The 19,033-nt window shown below is 44.8% G+C and overlaps 1 protein-coding gene across 2 annotated transcripts; it reads left to right on the top strand.

The window, feature by feature from the left end:
• Positions 1 to 3,480: 3,480 nt before the first annotated feature.
• Positions 3,481 to 13,523, top strand: APOBEC1 (apolipoprotein B mRNA editing enzyme catalytic subunit 1). Of its 2 annotated transcripts, XM_023232474.1 has the most exons (5): positions 3,481 to 3,532; positions 7,694 to 7,721; positions 10,098 to 10,495; positions 11,836 to 11,954; positions 13,238 to 13,523. In XM_023232474.1, the coding sequence occupies exons 1-5, from the start codon at positions 3,481 to 3,483 to the stop codon at positions 13,385 to 13,387; spliced, it is 747 nt and encodes a 248-aa protein (XP_023088242.1). In that variant the 3' UTR covers positions 13,388 to 13,523. The 2 variants fall into 2 exon arrangements, with proteins under 2 accessions (XP_023088242.1, XP_023088243.1); XM_023232475.2 differs by lacking the exon at positions 7,694 to 7,721.
• Positions 13,524 to 19,033: the final 5,510 nt, after the last annotated feature.

Raw genomic sequence — 19,033 nt, 5'->3', positions numbered from 1 at the left:
GGCTAACACAGAGAATTGTGGGGGGCTGGCCAGGCATGGTGGCTCACACCTGTAATTCCAGCACTTTGGGAGGCCGAGGTGGGTGGATCACTTGAGGTCAGGAGTTTGAGACCAGCCTGGCCAACATGGTGAAACCTCATCTCTACTAAAAGTACAAAAATTAGCCAGATGTGGTGGTGCGTCTCTGTAATCCCAGCTACTTGAGAGGCTGAGACATGAGAATGGCTTGAACCTGGGGTGCTGAGGCTACAGAGAGCCAAGGTTGAGCCACTGCACTCCAGCCTGGGCAATAGAGCAAGACCCTGCCTTAAAAAAAAAAAAAAAAAAGAACTTTTGGGGCGATGGGAATTTTAAATATCTTGACTGGAGCAGTTACATAAGTGTATATATACATTTTTCAAAATTCATAAATTTCCAGGTACAGGACAGACTTAAACTGAATAGCTACATTTCATACTTGATTATCTTTGACCTCACTTACAAATAATTAACCACATGATAGCCTATCATATGTCATATTTCCAAGTTTTCTTTCTTTCTTTTTTTTTTTTTTTGTTGAGATGGAGTCTCGCTCTGTCGCCCAGGCTGGAGTGCAGTGGCCGGATCTCAGCTCACTGCAAGCTCCGCCTCCCGGGTTTACGCCATTCTCCTGCCTCAGCCTCCCAAGTAGCTGGGACTATAGGCGCCCGCCACCTCGCCCAGCTAGTTTTTTGCATTTTTTTTTTTTAGTAGAGACGGGGTTTCACTGTGTTAGCCAGGATGGTCTCGATCTCCTGACCTCGTGATCCGCCCGTCTCGGCCTCCCAAAGTGCTGGGATTACAGGCTTGAGCCACCGTGCCCGGCTTTTTTTTTTTTTTGAGACGTAGTCTCACTCTGTCGCCCAGGCTGGAGTGCAGTGGCACCATCTTGGCTCACTGCAAGCTTTGCTTCCCCTGTTCACGCCATTCTCCTGCCTCAGCCTCCCGAGTAGCTGGGACTACAGGCGCCTGCCACCACACCCGGCTAATATTTTGTATTTTTAGTAGAGAGGGGTTTCACCGTGTTAGTGAGGATGGTCTCAATCTCTTGACCTGTGATCCACCCATCTCGACCTCCCAAAGTGCTGGGATTACAGGCATGAGCCACCATGCCCAGTCTTTTTTTTTTCCAGACACAGCTTCACTCTGTTGCCCAGGCTGCAGTGCAATGGCGAGATCTCAGCTAACTGCAACTTCTGCCTCCTGGGTTGGAGCAATTCTCATGCCTCAGCCTCCTGAGTAGCTGAGATTACAGGTGCCTGCCACCATGCTCAGCTGAGTTTTATATTTTTGGAAGAGACTGGTTTTTGCCATGTTGGCCAGGGTGGTCTTGAACTCCTGGCCTCAGGTGATCTGCCCATCTCTGCCTCCCAAAGTGCTGGGATTACAGGCGTGAGCCACCGCATCTGGCCTAACCTACTTTTATTCTACAATTATTCTACTCTTGCCTAGCTTAGAAAAATTTGGTCTCTGAAGGGCCTCTATTGATGATGTGGGATTTCTGCCCCTTTTTCAAAACACTGGTCTGTCCCTGTCCAAACACCTGCTTTATCTCATGGAGTCTCCAGATTGACTTTCATAACTAAGTAAAGTCTTGCATGTAGGATTCAGGTTTCAGGTTCATGGGGCCTTGAGATTCAAAGTTCAGGGGTTCTAGATTTGAGACACTAAAGGGAGACTTAGGCCTTGAGAAAGGGACCTCAATTCTAGGAGTAGGTGCTGAGACTCAGAGGAATTTTTGGCTTGAACTTGACCCAGGGTTCAGGCAACAGAGAGCAATGGCATAGGGAAGGATATTTCAAGGGGGATAAAAAAGCAGAAGTGGCCGGGCGAGGTGGCTCACGCCTATAATCCTAGCACTTTGGGAAGCTGAGGAGGGTGGATCACCCTCGGTCAGGAGTTTGAGACCAGCATGGCCAACATGGAGAAACCCCGTCTCTACTAAAAATATAAAAATTATCTGGGCATGGTGGTGGATGCCTGTAACCCCAGCTACCCGGGAGGCTGAGGCAGGAGAGTCACTTGAACCTGGGAGGTGGAGGTTGCAGTGAGCTGAGATCGTGCCACTGCACTCCAGCCTGGGTAACAAGAGCAAAACTCTGTCTTTAAAAAGAAAAAAAAAAAAAAAGCAGAAGTGGACTTGGCCACACACTTAATCTTAGCTTCAAGGATGAAGAGAGCACCAAAGACTAGTGCACAAATTAGCTGACTCAGAGGCCAAGGTCCTTCTCATTTTGCATCTAATAGTGCCCCTCCCCTCTTCAACAGGGATGTGGGACAAAGAGCAAAATGAGAGGAAGTTGGAAACAGGTGAATAATAGCTGAAAGCCAAGGCCACAGTGTGCTTACCAGATAACATAAAAAATTTCAAGCTATAGTTACAGGTTAAATTTCTCTTAACTTTATTCTTCCTCTCATTTCTCCATTAAAGAATGATGGATGCATCCTAGGCTAGGCCTGGTGGCTCAGGCCTGTAATCCCAGCACTTTGGGAGGCCGAGGCGGGTGGATCACCTGAGGTCAGGAGTTCAAAAACAGCCTTACCAACATGGTGAAACCCTGTCTCTGCTAAAAATACAAAAAATTAGCTGGGCGTGGTGTTCGGTGCCTGTAATCCCAGCTACTCGGGAGGCTGAGGCAGGAGAATCGCTTGAACCTGGGAGGCAGAGGTTGCGGTGAGCTGAGATGGTGCCATTGCACTCTAGCCTGGGCGACAAGAGCAAAACTCTGTCTCAAAAAAAAAAAAAAAAAAAGGCCGGGCACGGTGGCTCAAGCCTGTAATCCCAGCACTTTGGGAGGCCGAGACGGGTGGATCACGAGGTCAGGAGATCGAGACCATCCTGGCTAACACGGTGAAACCCCGTCTCTACTAACAATACAAAAAAAAAGACTAGCTGGGCGAGGTGGCAGGCGCCTGTAGTCTCAGCTACTCGGGAGGCTGAGGCAGGAGAATGGCGTGAACCCGGGAGGCGGAGCTTGCAGCGAGCTGAGATCCGGCCACTGCACTCCAGTCCGGGCTACAGAGCAAGACTCCGCCTCAAAAAAAAAAAAAAAAAAAAAAAAAAGAATGCTGCATCTTTGATGCAGAGTAGGAGATAATGAAAAATAAATAAGTAAAACAAAGCAAAAAAGTATACAAAGAATGACAGATGATCCACCTTGCCTTAATCTTTATTTAAAGAAAGAGAAAGGTTACTAAATTCAGATGTCATCGGAGAAGAACTTTGGAGTTTGGTAACCCCAGTGATCCACTCTACAGAATTCACGTCATTTGCATCGCAGGCTTTCTCATCACTGAAGATGCGAATCCCCACGACAAGGTCCCTCTCAGTCAGCCCCCTGTTTGTACAGGCAGCCCAGATTCCCATAACTGCCTGAGATGCAGGAATGAGTCATCCTCTGCCCAAGCGGTGGCAGTGGGCACACCTGAAGAAACAAAGTCCAGGAACAATCAGCACAACTTATGACTCCAGAGGAAGAAGTCCAGAGACAGTGCACCATGACTTCTGAGAAAGGTAAAATGGATCTGGGGGCCTGGCAAGTATTCTTGAACAATGCAAGAATGGGGTGTGTGTGTGTGTGTGTGTCTGTGTGTCTGTGTGTGTCTGTGTATGTGTGTGTGTGTGTGTCCTGCTGATTCTTGCATCTGTGGGTGTTTTCTTTTTTTTTTTTTCTTTTTTCTTTTTTATTTTTTGAGACGGAGTCTTGCTCTGTCACCCGAGCTGGAGAGCAGTGGCCTGATCTCAGCTCACTGCAAGCTCCGCCTCCCGGGTTTACGCCATTCTCCTGCCTCAGCCTCCCCAGTAGCTGGGACTACAGGCGCCCGCCACCACGCCTGGCTAGTTTTTTGTATTTTTAGTAGAGACGGGGTTTCAGCGTGTTAGCCAGGATGGTCTCGATCTCCTGACCTCGTGATCCGCCCGTCTGGGCCTCCCAAAGTGCTGGGATTACAGGCTTGAGCCACCGCGCCCGGCCGGGTGTTTTCAAACTTCCCCATTATTGATTAATATATTAGTCTTAAATAAGATGATTTATTATTATTAAATATTTACATGTTCAAGTGACTTTAATCAAATCAGTGTTTGTTTCACCATAATAAAAAATTAAGTAGCTGGGCGCTGTGGCTCACACCTGTAATCCCAGCACTTTGGGAGTCCAAGGAGGGTGGATCACTTGAGGCTCAGGGTTTGAGACCAGCCTGGCCAATATGGTGAAATCCTATTTGTACTAAAAATACAAAAATTAGCCAATCATAGTGGCGCATGCCTGTAGTCCTAGCTACTCCGGAGGCTGAGGCAGGAGGGACGCTTGAACCCAGGAGGTGGAGGTTGCAGTGACCTGAGATCATGCCATTGCACTCCAGTCTGGGCAACAGAGCAAGACTCTGTCTCACAAAAATAAAAAAAAAGTTAAGTAAAAGTACAACTGTTTAAATAACAGTTTAAGGAAACAACAGATGTGAGAGCATGAGAACAATGTGCTAATTGATAAATGAATTGACAATAACTAATTGATACATTAGTGCCCAGTAAGTGTTAGAAAAATGCATGGGAGAGGAAGAACACTTCAGGCTGAGGGAAATAATTTCAACCGAGGTAGGATTTGAACTGGATTCTAAGAGAAGTGTAGACCTAAAAATTTTTTTATTTTATTTTATTTTTAGAGACTAGGGGGTAGGTTCACTACTTTTCCCAGGCTGGTCTTGAACTCCTGGGCTCAAGCTCCATCCTTGGTCTCTCAAAGTACTAGGAATACAGGCATGAGCCACCATGCCTGATCAATTTTTTTTTTTTTTTCTAGACTTGCCCTGTTGCCCAGGCTAGAGTACAGTGGTGTGATCACTGCTCACTGCTGTCTTGACCTCCTGGGCTCAAGAGATCCTCCCGCCTCAGCTTCCTGGGTAGCTGGGACAACAGGCATGGGTCACTAGGCCCTGCCAATTTTTTTGCAAAACCAATGAGGCTTTGCTTTATTGCTCAGGCTGGTCTTGAACTCCTGGGCTCAAGTGATCCACTAGCCTTGGCCTCCCGAAGTACTGGGATTACAGGCATAAGCCACCATGCCGGGCCAGAAGGGCAGACTTTGGATCAACAAAGAAGAGGAGATTGCAGGTTGATTGAATCCTATTGATAAACAGAATTTAAAAGCTTTAACAGAGACTTGTGTCTGGAATATAATGAATAAACTGGTTAGGCTACAAAACAATTTATGCAAACAATTTGCAGTAAGACTAGAAAGCAAATTTGAAGTGTTGTTATACTATAGAGGACTTTCAATGCTAGGTTCAAGGAATGAAAGTTTTTCTTTATGGTAGAGGGAGTATCTTTGGAGAATTTATGAATAGCACAGAGATATGACTAAAATAGTGCTTTAGACACATTTACTTGACATGTGATGGGTTTTGGACTGGAAGCAAGAGACCAGTTAGAAGACTATTGCAATAGTGTGAGTGTGATGGGGCAGGAGGTAATATAGATATCAGTTTGGAGTTCAAGTAACGATTTATTTTCTCCATTATGTTCTCCATCTATTAGAATTCTTTTTTAAGTTCGGGCGTGGTAGCCTGTAATCCCAGCACTTTGGGAGGCCAAGGCAGGTGGATCATCTGAGGTAGGGAGCTCGAGACCAGCCTGACCAACATGGAGAAACAATGTCTCTACTAAAAATACAAAATTAGCCGGGCGTGGTGGTGCATGCCTGTCATCCCGCTACTTGGGAGGCCGAGGCAGGAGAATCACTTGAACCTGGGAGGTGGAGGTTGCAGTGAGCCGAGATTGCACCATTGTACTCCAGCCTGGGCAACAAGAGGGAAATTCCATCTCAGGAAACAAAAAGAAAAAGCATTCTTTTTTAAGTGGCATACTGGGGGAAAGACCTAACACATTATTTAACTGTAGCATCTACTACCTTCCCTGGACTTTTCTTATGAAGGTGGTGTGTTCTATACCTCAAACCGCCCCAGTCACGTGGCTGGTATCCTCGTCTTTGCACTCCAGGAATAATATTGTAGACACAGCATATATCTCACTGTCCCTTTCTGAACTTCTCACTGCTGCTCCAGCTCCTTCAGAGAAAGTGTCTTCCCATCATCAATATGCCTTTTTTCTATGATACGGCCTCTGTTTTTGTAAGGCTCCCTTGGAGTGGATTACCGGTTCAAGGGCCCCAATTTGTACTAAGGTCTGAGAAGAGCTCATTCCAATGTGCCAGCCACCCCCTTCCTCCTTCCTCCCAATGCTCAAATTCCCCATTCCTTCTTTAAAAGTAAGAGATTTGTTCTTCAGGTCACACTTGGAATAGTGTTTTCTGACTTCATCCTATTTCCTAGATATCTGGCTAATTTCTCATTTTAGTTCCTCTCCCCAGCTAGAACCACTCTCCATCTACAAAAAAACCATGCCATGGCCAAGAGTCCTTTCTGCGACTCCTCTACCATCCAGTGCAGATGCATAAAAAGTAACGCACACAAACAGGCACACACACAGCCTAGGGTAAAGCGTGCTCTGTTTTAAAGGGGTGTCTCCCAGAGCCTGTGACTCTTCTTTGTTCAAAAGTAGCACCTGCGAGTTAAGGTTTGGCCAGGAGAGTGGGGTGAATTTCTTGCCTGAATCTCCCCAAATCACCCTTAGAGGTTCAGGCCTTGTCAGTGCCCATGTTTTTTTGCTAGGAACATCCCCAAGGCTCTGAGTCCTGAGAGGCGCAGGTCTCTAAAATCCAGTACTTTCCCTTGAATCATCCCCATGTTCTCTAACGGCTTCTTACACTTAGCATACTATCCAGGGCTGGTAAGGCCATATGGCTTACTCCTTCCATTGCCCATCTCCCTCCACTGCGTGTCTTGATCACTCTGACCCAGCCAGGCTGACTTGCTTGCTCTTCGTTGAACAAGTCAAGGTCCACACTTCAGGTCGTTTGCACCTGCTGTTCCCCGTGCTTGGAATCCTCTCCCCTTCCCCAACGTCCACATGTCTTGCTCTCTAACTTTACATTCAGGTCTCAGCTTTAATGTCCCTCTTTACAGATGTCTTCTCTGACCGCCATCTCTGATATGGTTGATATGGTGCCCCTACCACCTTTTGTCTCCTTCCAGTACTTTTCTTCTGCTTTTTTTTGTTTGAGACAGAGTCTCTCTCGCTCTGTCGCCCAGGCTGGAGTGCAATGGTGCGATCTCAGCTAACTGTAATTGCCACCTCCTGGGTTCAAGTGATTCTCCTGCCTCAATCTCCGGAGTAGCTGGGATTACAGGCACGTGCCACCAAGCCCGGCTAATTTTTGTATTTTTAGTAGAGACAGGGTTTTGTCATATTGGCTAGGCTGGTCAGTAACTCCTGACCTCACATGATCCACCCGCCTTGGCCTCCCAAAGTGCTGGGATTACAGGCATGAGCCACTGCGCCCAGCCTCTAATTGTGCTTAATCATTTTTGTTGAAGCCTTAAGGCAGACTGCCTTGTTTGGGATTGGGCATCTGGGAAAACAGATTTTGGCAAAGCCCTTAAAATCTTGCTTTTCTTGGGTGCAATGAGCTGGTCCAATACAATTAATCAATTTTCTGGATTAATACTTCAAATTCCATTTTCTGAGATGATTTGCAGGTTTGGAATAATAGAGCACTTTTTCTTAGCAACTCATTTGATATTTGAGTGTTATTTGACACAATCATATCTTGGTCAACAGGTCCTTCAACAGGTGACCCCACTCTGAGGTAAGAATAATACTATCACAGTGCCCATTTAATTCGATCAAGAATCAATGGGTGTTTAAGAGCTGTGCATGGTGGCACATGCACCTATAGTCCCAGCTACTCAGGAGGCTGAGGCAGGAGTGGGAGGATCGCTTGAACCTAGGAAGTCAAGACTGCAGTGACCTATGATTGCACCATGGCACTGCAGCCGGGGTGAAAGATTGAGACCCTGTCTCAAAAAAAAAAAAAAAAAAAATGGAGCTGTGGATATAGCTTTCTTTATTGTTCCTTTTCTCTTGTCATTTTCCCATTCTTTCTTTCATTTTTGCCTTTTCCAACTTCATTTTCTATGGCTATTGTTTTTTATATCTTTGCTCTTATGTCTTTTGATTGCTTTAAATAAATTATTTTCTAGCTTGCTTATCAGTTATTGTCTTACGATTTCTCTTCTCTTTTTAAATCGCATGCTTTTATAGCCATCACCAAAATACCTGGGAAACTCATTTGCCACTTTAACTTCATCTTCGTTTTATACTGTCTGCCCATTTTTCAGACATATGACAGTGAAGTCATGTCAAGGAATATATTATCTAGTGATAGGTGGAAGGATTGATCTATGTAATAAATGAATGTGATACTTTAGGGATGAGTGGGAACTATTAGGATGTAATAAGCTTGTGACTTAACCATATTGCAAAGAGGAGTCTGCAGCTCAATTCAGAGTTTCCCTTGAGTCACGGCTTTCAGACATAGAGAGTGTTAAATCTAAAGATACCACTGAGAGCAATTAGAATTTCTTTCTTATAGGAGTTAGTATATAGAATCCTAATGTGGAAGGATCTTGAGGCTAAATTGCTCTTTTGTCTGTTCTTGACAATACAATCTTGTTGGCAATTTGGGGCTTCAACACTTGGGAAAATCTGGTTAGAGTCCCTTGAGGAATAGAAAAGATAAGGATTGGAACATGGCACCTCTAGGTGTGAAAGAGAAAAACTGGGATATAGCTAAGCATGGTGGGGCACACCTGAAGTCTCAGCTACTTAGGAGGCTGAGGGAGGAGAGTAGCTTGAGCCCAGGAGGCAAGACCAGCCTGGTCAGCTTAGAGAGACCCTGTCTCAAAAAAAAAAAAAAAAAAAAAAAAAGTTGGAATATAGTGAAGGAAACTTTATTTTTTTTATTTTTTTTATTTTTTTTTTGAGACGGAGTCTGGCTCTGTCGCACAGGTTGGAGTGCAGTGGCCGGATCTCAGCTCACTGCAAGCTCCGCCTCCCGGGTTCCCGCCATTCTCCTGCCTCCGCCTCCCAAGTAGCTGGGACTACAGGCGCCCGCCTTGTCGCCCGGCTAGTTTTTTGTATTCTTTAGTAGAGACGGGGTTTCACCGTATTAGCCAGGATGGTCTCGATCTCCTGACCTTGTGATCCGCCCGTCTCGGCCTCCCAAAGTGCTAGGATTACAGGCTTGAGCCACCGCGCCCGGCCGAAGGAAACTTTAAAAGAGAAACAAAGCACACAAAGTCAAGACTGAAACACAATGGTATTAGAGAGTGGTCACCAAATAATGTGACCGGGGGAAAAATCCTGTGTACTATGTTTGTGAGAAAAAAAATCTGATCATTCAAGCAGACCTCTTCAGATAACTTTGAGACATATACTAGAAAAAGAAGTTTCCTATAATGTTATGCCTCAGATCAGCCTGATGGAAGAGGGGAGCAGGGGCTGGGCACAGTGGCTCATGCCTGTAATCCCAGCACTTTGGGAGGCTGAGGTGGGTGAATCACGAGGTCAGGAGTTGGAGACCAGCCTGGCCAGCATGGTGAAACCCCGTCTCTACTAAAAATACAAAAAATTAGCTGGACATAGTGGCAGGAGCCTGTAATCCCAGCTACTTGGGAGGCCGAGGCAGAAAAATCTCTTGAACCTGGGAGGCAGAGGTTGTGGGGAGCTGAGATCACCCCACTGCACTCCAGTCCAGGCAACAGTGTGAGACTCCATCTTAAAAAAAAAAAAAAAAGGCCGGGCGCGGTGGCTCAAGCCTGTAATCCCAGCACTTTGGGAGGCCGAGACGGGCGGATCACGAGGTCAGGAGATCGAGACCATCCTGGCTAACATGGTGAAACCCCGTCTCTACTAAAAATACAAAAAACTAGCCGGGCGACATGGCGGGCGCCTGTAGTCCCAGCTACTCGGGAGGTTGAGGCAGGAGAATGGCGTGAACCCGGGAGTCGGAGCTTGCAGTGAGCTGAGATCCGGCCACTGCACTCCAGCCTGGGCGGCAGAGCGAGACTCCGTCTCAAAAAAAAAAAAAAAAAGAAAGAAAGAAAGAATAGGGGAGCAGGAAAAGATTTCTAAGATCTCTCCAAATATGGCATGACAGCATGGGCTGCTTTTCGTATTTCAGGAGAAGAATCGAACCCTGGGAGTTTGACATCTTCTATGACCCCAGAGAACTTCGTAAAGAGGCCTGTCTGCTCTACGAGATCAAGTGGGGCATGAGCCAGAAGATCTGGCGAAGCTCAGGCAAAAACACCACCAATCACGTGGAAGTTAATTTTATAGAAAAATTGACGTCAGAAAGACGTTTTCACTCATCCATCAGCTGCTCCATCACCTGGTTCTTGTCCTGGAGTCCCTGCTGGGAATGCTCCCAGGCTATTAGAGAGTTTTTGAGTCAGCACCCTGGTGTGACTCTGGTGATCTATGTAGCACGGCTTTTTTGGCATACGGATCAACAAAATCGGCAAGGCCTCAGGGACCTCGTTAACAGTGGAGTAACTATTCAGATTATGACAGCATCAGGTAAAAACAGTAAACAAAGAAACTTCATTGTTTCCAAGAGACTGTGGTGATAGTAGCTGTCTTTAGGCCAGAAGATTGGTTAGTCCAGGCTGGAAGTCTCAGAAGTAAAAGTCCAAAATAATGTGATAAAGGACTAGGTCTGAAATTCATGACAAGGAAAGTAACAAAAATACAACTCCTGGCTGGGTATGGTGGCTCATACCTGTAATCCCAGAACTTTGGGAGGCCAAGGCAGGAGGATCACTTGAAGCCAGGAGTTCAAGATCAGCCTGGGCAACATAGTAAGACCCCATCTCTAAAAAAAAAAAAACTAAAAAATCAGACCAGGTGCGGTAGCTCACGCCTGTAATCCCAGCACTTTGGGAGGCCGAGGCGGGCGGATCAGGAAGTTAGGAGATGGAGACCATTCTGGCTAACACAGTGAAACCTGTCTCTACTAAAAAATACAAAAAATTAGCCGGGCCTGGTGGCGGGCGCCTGTAGTCCCAGCTACTCTGGAGGCTGAGGCAGGAGAATGGCGTGAACCCGGGAGGCGGAGCTTGCAGTGAGGCGAGGTCGTGCCACTGCACTCCAGCCTGGGTGACAGAGCGAGACTCTGTCTCAAATAAACAAATAAATAAATAAATAAATAAAAATAATAAATAAATAAATAAAAGTAAAAATATCAGACAGGCATGGTGGCATGCACCTGTAGTCCTACCTGCCTGGGAGGCTGAGGTGGGAACATCTCCTGAGCCCAGATGTTCAAGGCTGCAGGGAGCTATGATTGGATCACCGCACAGTGGCCTAGGTGACAGAGCGAGACCCTGTATCAAAAAACAAAGACAAAAGCAAACAACAACAACAACCCTTTTTTTTTTTTTTTTTTAAGATGGAATCTCACTCCGTCGCCCAGGCTGGAGTGCAGTGGCCGGATCTCGGCTCACTGCAGGCTCCGCCTCCCGGGTTCCCGCCATTCTCCTGCCTCAGCCTCCCGAGTAGCTGGGACTACAGGCGGCCGCCTCCACGCCCGGCTATTTTTTTATATTTTTAGCAGAGACGGGGTTTCACCATGTTAGCCAGGATGGTCCAATCTCCTGACCTTGTGATCCACCCACTTCAGTCTCCCAAAGTGCTGGGATTACAGGCGTGAGCCACCGCACCCGGCCAACAACTCTTTTCTCTAGTCTTGCCTCTCAGCCATCTTTAAATGAACCGCTTTATTGTTTTTAGGGGGTCTAATGTCCGGCAGCAACTAGACCAGAGACTAGAGGCTTTCTATATGGTAAACTAGGTTGGGGATCTTCTTAAGTAATTTACCATTGTGCTTGTTGAATGAGCCAAGATTCGTGTTTCCTTAGAGTATTATCACTGCTGGAGGAATTTTGTCAACTACCCACCTGGGGAAGAAGCTCACTGGCCACGATATCCACCTCTGTGGATGATGTTGTATGCACTGGAGCTGCACTGCATAATTCTAGTAAGTTACTTTAGAGACACAAATGCTGATGCCAAAAGAAGCATCCTTCTTCAAAGTTCTTTCCTGAGAATTTTGACTCATATCTTCTCTTTGAAGTTTATATTGAGATTTAGTTATTTAACTAGCTAGCTCCTCTTAAGAAAATCTCACAGCCAGGTATGGTGGTGCACACCTGTAGTCCCAGCTACTTAGGACGCTTGAGTCTAGGAGTTGCAAGCTGCAGTGAGCTATGATCACGCCAATACGCTCCAGCCTGCGTGGTAAAACAAGACCCTGTTTCTAAAAAACAGCTGGGTACAGTGGCTCATGTCTGTAATCCAAGCACTTTGGGAGGCCTGGCCTGGCCAAGATAGTGAGACCCCATATCTGAAAAAAAGAGAATTAGTTATCAAACTAAACAAGCAAACAAACAAACAACATCTAAGCCTAAGAACAAGAAGTACGTTTGTGGGAAGTAAGTGGGAGAAGGGAATTTGGGTCAACAGATCTAAGATACGGCAGGTCCCCATATTAATTACATTTTATCATCTTTATTCTTATTTTATTAGTATTGTCTTTTAAGCCACGGAGTCTCACTGTGTTGCCTAAGCTGGGGTGTAGTGGCTATTAACAGGCACCATCACAGCACACCACAGTCTCAAACTCCGAATTCCATAGCCTCAAGCAATCCTCTGACCTCAGCCTCCTGGGTAGCTAGAACTACAGGGATGTGTCATCATGCCTGGCTTTATCATTATTATTGTTCTTGTTACTACAACACATATTGGCTCTACTGTATTTCAGATATTCTCCTTTCCCTTATTAGTGCGCGTAGTCTTATTGAAGAGAATGTACGTGTTCCATTGGATTCTCTTGAAAGTGGTTCAGGCCGGGTGCAGTGGGTCATGCTTGTAATCCCAGCACTTTGGGAGGCAGAGGAGGGTGGATGGCTTGAGCCCAGCAGTTGGAGACCAGCCTGGGCAACATGGTGAAACCACATCTCAATAAAAACACACAAAAATTAGCTGGGTGTGGTGGTGCGTGCCTGTAGTCCCAGCTACTTGGGAGGCTGAGGTGGGAGAATTGTTTGAGCCTAGGAGGTTGAGGCTGCAGTGAGCTGTGATTGTACCACTGCACTCCAGCCTGGGTGAATATGCAGTAAGTCCGGAGCAAGACCTTGCCTGGGGGAATAAAAAAAAAAAGTTCAATTGTCTTCCAATTGACATTTTAAAATGTTTGTGGTGATAATACTATTCATTAAAATATTTATCCTAAGGATTAAATATAATCCTTTTTTATTCCAGAGTCTTCCACCCTGTTTAAAGATTTCAAGAAGATGGCAAAATCATCTTACATTTTTCAGACTTCATCTTCAAAATTGCCATTACCAAACGATTCCACCACACATCCTTTTAGCTACAGGGCTGATACAGCCTTCTGTGACTTGGAGATGAATAGAATGATTCTATGTGCGTACTGATTCAAGAACAAGCAATGATGACCCGCTAAAGAGTGAATGCCATTTAGAATCTAGAAATGTTCACCCCTAAACTTTGTAGCTTAAACCAACAATAAATACGTATTATCTCTCACAGTTTCTGTGGCTAAGGAATTTACAAGCAGCTTATCTGTGTGTTCCTGTCTCAGGTCCCCCACGAGGTTGCAGTCAAGATGACAGCCAGCGCTGCAGTCATTTGAAGGCCTGACTGAGGCGGGAGAATGTGCTTCCCAGGTGGCGGGCTCAGATGGCTGGCAAGTTTGTGCTTGTGGCTGGTAGAAGGTTTCTTGCCACGTAGACCTCTCCACAGGGTTGCTAAAATAACCTCAAGACAGGGCAGTTGGCTTCCTACAGGTTAAGTTACCTTTTGAAAAATTTCCTGCAGAGATGGAGTTTTGCCGTGTTGCCCAGGCTGGTCTCAAAGTCCTGGACTCAAGTGATCCACCAGCCTTGGCCTCCCAAAGTGCTGGGATTACTGGTGTGAGCCACCATACCTGGCCCAGAGCAAGTGATCTAAGAGAGACCAGGGTGGAAATTTCCATGACTGTGATGACTTCATTTTGGAATCATACCCCATTTCTTCTGCAGTATTCTATTTGTCACACAGGACAGCCATGATTCAGAGTAAGAGGGGACTTATCCACAAGGATCTGAAACTCAGGACGTGAAAATCACTGGACGCCATCTTGCATTTTCCCTGTAGGGGCTTTCTCTGTTTTCAGGACAAATAATTACATGGAACCAATTTCTGGAGACACAGCTAGAGGGAAACGAAGACAAAGTAGTAGCACCTATTTTTATTTGTTTCTTAATTAGAATATCATAAGATATTCTATCATAAGATCTATAGAGGACTGGATGACCAGATGCAGAGAGGAGCTACCCTCTCTGTGAGAGCTTCAGAAACCTGCAGAGACATTGCACGACTTGCCTGCGGAAGTTGTCTGATAGGAATTCTCATAGGGTTACAGAAATAATACTGGTTAGTGATTGGCTGGGCATGGTGTCCAGCACAGGGCATTTTGTGGCTGCTTGGCGTCAGTCTAGAGCCCATGTTGCAAGGGGCTTTAAGAGGTAATTAGCTCAAGCAGAGAGTGAGATGTGATTGCTGTCACATTTTAAATGTTCTTCTGGGCTTGATAATTTAAAGGAGCTCACGTTCCTCAAATAAAACGCTCATTTTCTTTCTCAAACCTAAACATAATATTAACCACTGCTATATTATCATTTTTAGTAGGAGGATGAGAAGGGCTAAATCAGGCACAATTACAAAAAACTCTTAGCCTACTCATCAATTACTCATATAAGCTGAATAACAGCAATTCTAATTTATAGCTACTTTATAATAATATTAAATCTACTAATGAGGCTGGGCATGGTAGCTCATGCCCGTAATCCTAGCACTTTGGGAGGTTGAGGCAGGAGGATCATTTGAGGTCAGGAGTTCGAGACCAGCCTGGCCAACATGGTGAAACCCCGTCTCTACTAAAAATACAAAAATTAGCTGGGCGTGGTGGTGGATGCCTGTAATCCCAGCTACTCGGGAAACTGAGGCAGGAGAATCGCTTGAACCTGAGAGGCAGAGGTTGCAGTGAGCCAAGATCGTACCATTGCACTCCAGCCTGTGGGACAAGAGTAAAACTCCATCTCAACAACAACAACAACAACAACAAAATATATATATAATAAATAAATAAATTTACTAATGAGAGAAGAGAGCGAAAAGAATCAGTTAGGCAGATAGCTAGGACAAGTCCTTGGTAGAATTCCTTTCTAACAAAGAAACAGCTTGAAAGATGAAACTGCAAGCACAGATAAGGGGGCAAGGTCCACCATAAAAATGCCTTCTGTGTAACTAACAAGGGTCACATATACATGCTAGGGTTCGGTGAACACATCCCTTTCCTTCTTTGGACATACTCAGATAAGGGAACTTGCATAAAAGCGGGAGGGCTTATTTGAAAGGTACCTGCAGCTGCACACACAAGGGGAGTTATATAGAACCAGACATGTCCGCAATGGAGAATTCCATCCCCTAACACATGCACAGTAAGGGGAATTAAACCACATGGAGTCACTTAGGCTAAGAATGCACATGTGCACTACAAGGACAGGACAGAGTAAGAGGGGACTTATCCACAAGGATCTGAAACTCAGGACATGAAAATCACTGGACGCCATCTTGGACAGGGTCAGGAATTCAAAGGGGCTGTCAGGAATTCACACCTTATGCAAATGAAGCACCCAGCCCTACCTGGTGTTTTTGTGCCTTATGTAAATGACACATCCCTCCTACCTGTTTATAAAAAGCTTTGTATTCAACTGTAGAATGGCAACCCAACCTTCTTTCGGGCCCCCTCTTTGCTGTGGGGAGCTTTGTCCTTTCCCTTATTAAACTCTTGCTCCAACCTCACCCTTGTGTCCATGCTCCTTAATTTTCTCTGTTGGTCCTGAGACAAATAACGCTGAATCCTACTTCAAACCACAAAATCAAAACATTGTGGTGCATTGGCAAGACTGCAACATGAGTTTATAATTTATACTACATCAACATCAACTATGTTCGTGTTATCTAAATATATGTACCACAGCGTTATCATCATCATACACATGAAACAAATTATCACTCTAAGCAACCACAATCTGTTACCTTATTTTCCTTAAGAAGTCTACCATCACTTACTGAATTTTACCTAAAGGAATTATTATAAATGTCAAAGAACAGTGGTATTATCATACCAACATTTGTAGCTATCATAGCATTACGTAGTTTATATTTTTATGTATGACTAATTTACCCTACATCACTTAAAATATTGCCAACTACCAACAACATAAAACCAAAACGCCAGGTGAAGAAAACAAACAAAATAGCCTTTTAATCACCACTTACAATATTATCAATCCTTTCTTTCCCCCTTGCACAAATGTTTTTAGCATTGGATTAAGAATTTGGGTTAGCCAGTACAAGAACCCTTAAAACCTTAAGCAAGTATGTTAGACTTAATTCCTGAAAAAATAGGGATTGTAAAACTTTATCTTACATTAATTGAATGCAAATAAAACATTTTTTAAAGTAAAAGCCTCATTAGACTGGTAGGCTCCAACCTCATGAAAATTTAGTTAGCAGCTAAATATCCTAACCAACTTTAACTTACCTTTCCCTCCTTAGAGGGGAAAAGGCAGGAGAATCTCCCCTCTCCTGCCCCCCACACTCCAGAACTGAAGCTGTTCATTTAACCTTGCAAATTCAGTGTGAAATTTCACCTCATGACTTGGTAAAAAGAGGGTTTAATCTTTTTTTTTTTTTTTTTTTTTTTTTATGAGACAGAGTCTCACCCAGGCTGGAGTGCAGTGGCAAGATCTCGGCTCACTGCAACCTCTGCCTCCCGGGTGTTCAAGCGATTAACTTCTGCCTCCTGGGTTCAAGCAATTCTTCTGCCTCAGCCTCCTGAGTAGCTGGGACTAAAGGCAGGTGCCACCACGCCCGGCTAGTTTTTGTATTTTTAGTAGAGATGGGGTTTCACCATATTGGCCGGGCTGGTCTGGAACTCCTGACCTCGTGGTCCGCCCGCCTTGGCCTCCCAAAGTATTGGGATTATAGGCATGAACCATCATGCCGGGCCCTAATCTCTTTCTTTAGATTTACAGACGAATGCTTACTCAGCCATTTTTGCCTTGCTTTTTCCTATGTTCATTAATTGTTGATTATTCTCAACAAACCACAAAGACATTGGCACATCATGTTTACAATTTGGTGTCTAAGCCAGAATAGTGGGGACTGTCCTCCATTTTCTTTTCTTTTTTTCCCAATTTTAATTTTTATTTAAGTTCTGGGGGTTCAGGACGTGTCCATACTGAACTGGGTCAACCAGGAGCTATGTGTGAGGAGATGATCAAATCTGTAATGTTATTATTGCTGCCTATACATTTGTAATAATTTTTCATGGTTTTACCTATTATAATCAATGGATTCAGAAATTGATTAATTCCATTAATAACTGGGGCACCAGATAAAGCATTCCCAGGAATACATAATAGGTTTCCAACTTCAGTCCCTAGCATTCCTCCTCTTCCAATAGTCTAAGCTGCTCTTAAATGGGGTGAACTTTCTATCCATTTGTTTTCTTTAAAAAAGGAGATAAAACGCTGGGCACAGTGGCTCAGACCTGTAATCTCAGCACTTTGGGAGGCTGAGGCGGGCTGATCACGAGGTCAGGATTCAAGATCTGCCTGGCCAACATGGTGAATCCCTGTCTCTACTACAAATACAAAGTTTAGCTGGGCATGGGGGTGCGTTCTTGTAATTCCAGCTACTTGGGAGGCTGAAGCAGGGGAACTGCTTGAACCGGAGGAGCTTGCAGTGAGCTGAGACTGTGCCACTGCACTCCAGCCTGGGCTACAGAGCAAGACTCCGTCTCAAAAAAAAAAAAAAAAAAAAAAAAGGGATAAAGTATGATTTCATGAATCACATGGTTTATTGCTATACGAAAAGAATTTTTCTTCTAATCACTGGCATTTGCGTGTCAAAGCTTGCCGGCCTGGTTTTTCAAGCTGCCTGTTAGAAAAGAAATGATTTGTGAGTTGCTTCTCATTACAGGAAAATTTCCACTGAGAACCTTTACCCTTTCTAGTGGCCTAAAAATTATTTCTTAATAACTCCTGTATTATTCCCTGCCTCAAGAGAAGTAAACGTAACTGCTGTCAGGGGGTGTTGGACGACAATTCTTTCTGGCTGCTTCCTGTTGAAAAGGCACGTCATGTGAGCGAACAGCAGTTGGTCCTCCTCCTGAGGTTGATGTAAGCGTTCTTGGAAGAATAGTGTGTCCATGTGTGGCTCTGCTCGCAGCATTGTTTGGACTTCGATTGCTTCTAGGTGAAAAGAGATAAATTTTACAAGAAGGTTTAAAATATAGGGTCAGAGTATGAGTATTAAGATGACCACGGTTAGTGGGAATCTGTAGACCACAACTGAATTTAAGATCTGTTAGTGACACCAAAGGATTGCAGTACCGGTTTCCCTCCACTAGATGTCGTTGTACATTACCAGAGACTTTAACATAAAAGCAACGTTTTCTTTTTTTTTTTTTTTTTTTTTTTTTTTGAGACAGAGTCTCGCTCTGTCACCCAGGCTGGAGTGCAGTGGCCGGATCTCAGCTCACTGCAAGCTCCACCTCCCGGGTTTACGCCATTCTCTCGCCTCAGCCTCCCGAGTAGCTGGGACTACAGGCGCCCGCCATCTCGCCTGGCTAATTTTTTGTATTTTTTTTTTTAGTAGAGACGGGGTTTCACCGTGTTAGCCAGGATGGTCTTGATCTCCTGACCTCGTGATCCGCCCGTCTCGGTCTCCCAAAGTGCTGGGATTACAGGCTTGAGCCACCGCGCCCGGCCAAAAGCAACGTTTTCCTTGAGAAAAGCATACATTTTCTTCTTGACTTCCCATTAGAGAATAATTTTAGGCATAGGCCATTTTTATGAGTTGCAATATGATTGGGAGAAATAAGATATTGGGTGGCTAAAATAACTTTAGCGTTAATCTTGACAATTCCTTTCCTTTAATTAGTAAATTCTTTTGTGACTTTCACAGACCCTCTTAGGACAT

The sequence above is a fragment of the Piliocolobus tephrosceles genome, chromosome 10, assembly GCF_002776525.5.
Source record: "Piliocolobus tephrosceles isolate RC106 chromosome 10, ASM277652v3, whole genome shotgun sequence".
Lineage (NCBI taxonomy): Eukaryota > Metazoa > Chordata > Mammalia > Primates > Cercopithecidae > Piliocolobus > Piliocolobus tephrosceles.
Note: the sequence above shows the minus strand (reverse complement) of the source record. Positions and strands in the feature narration are given on the sequence as shown.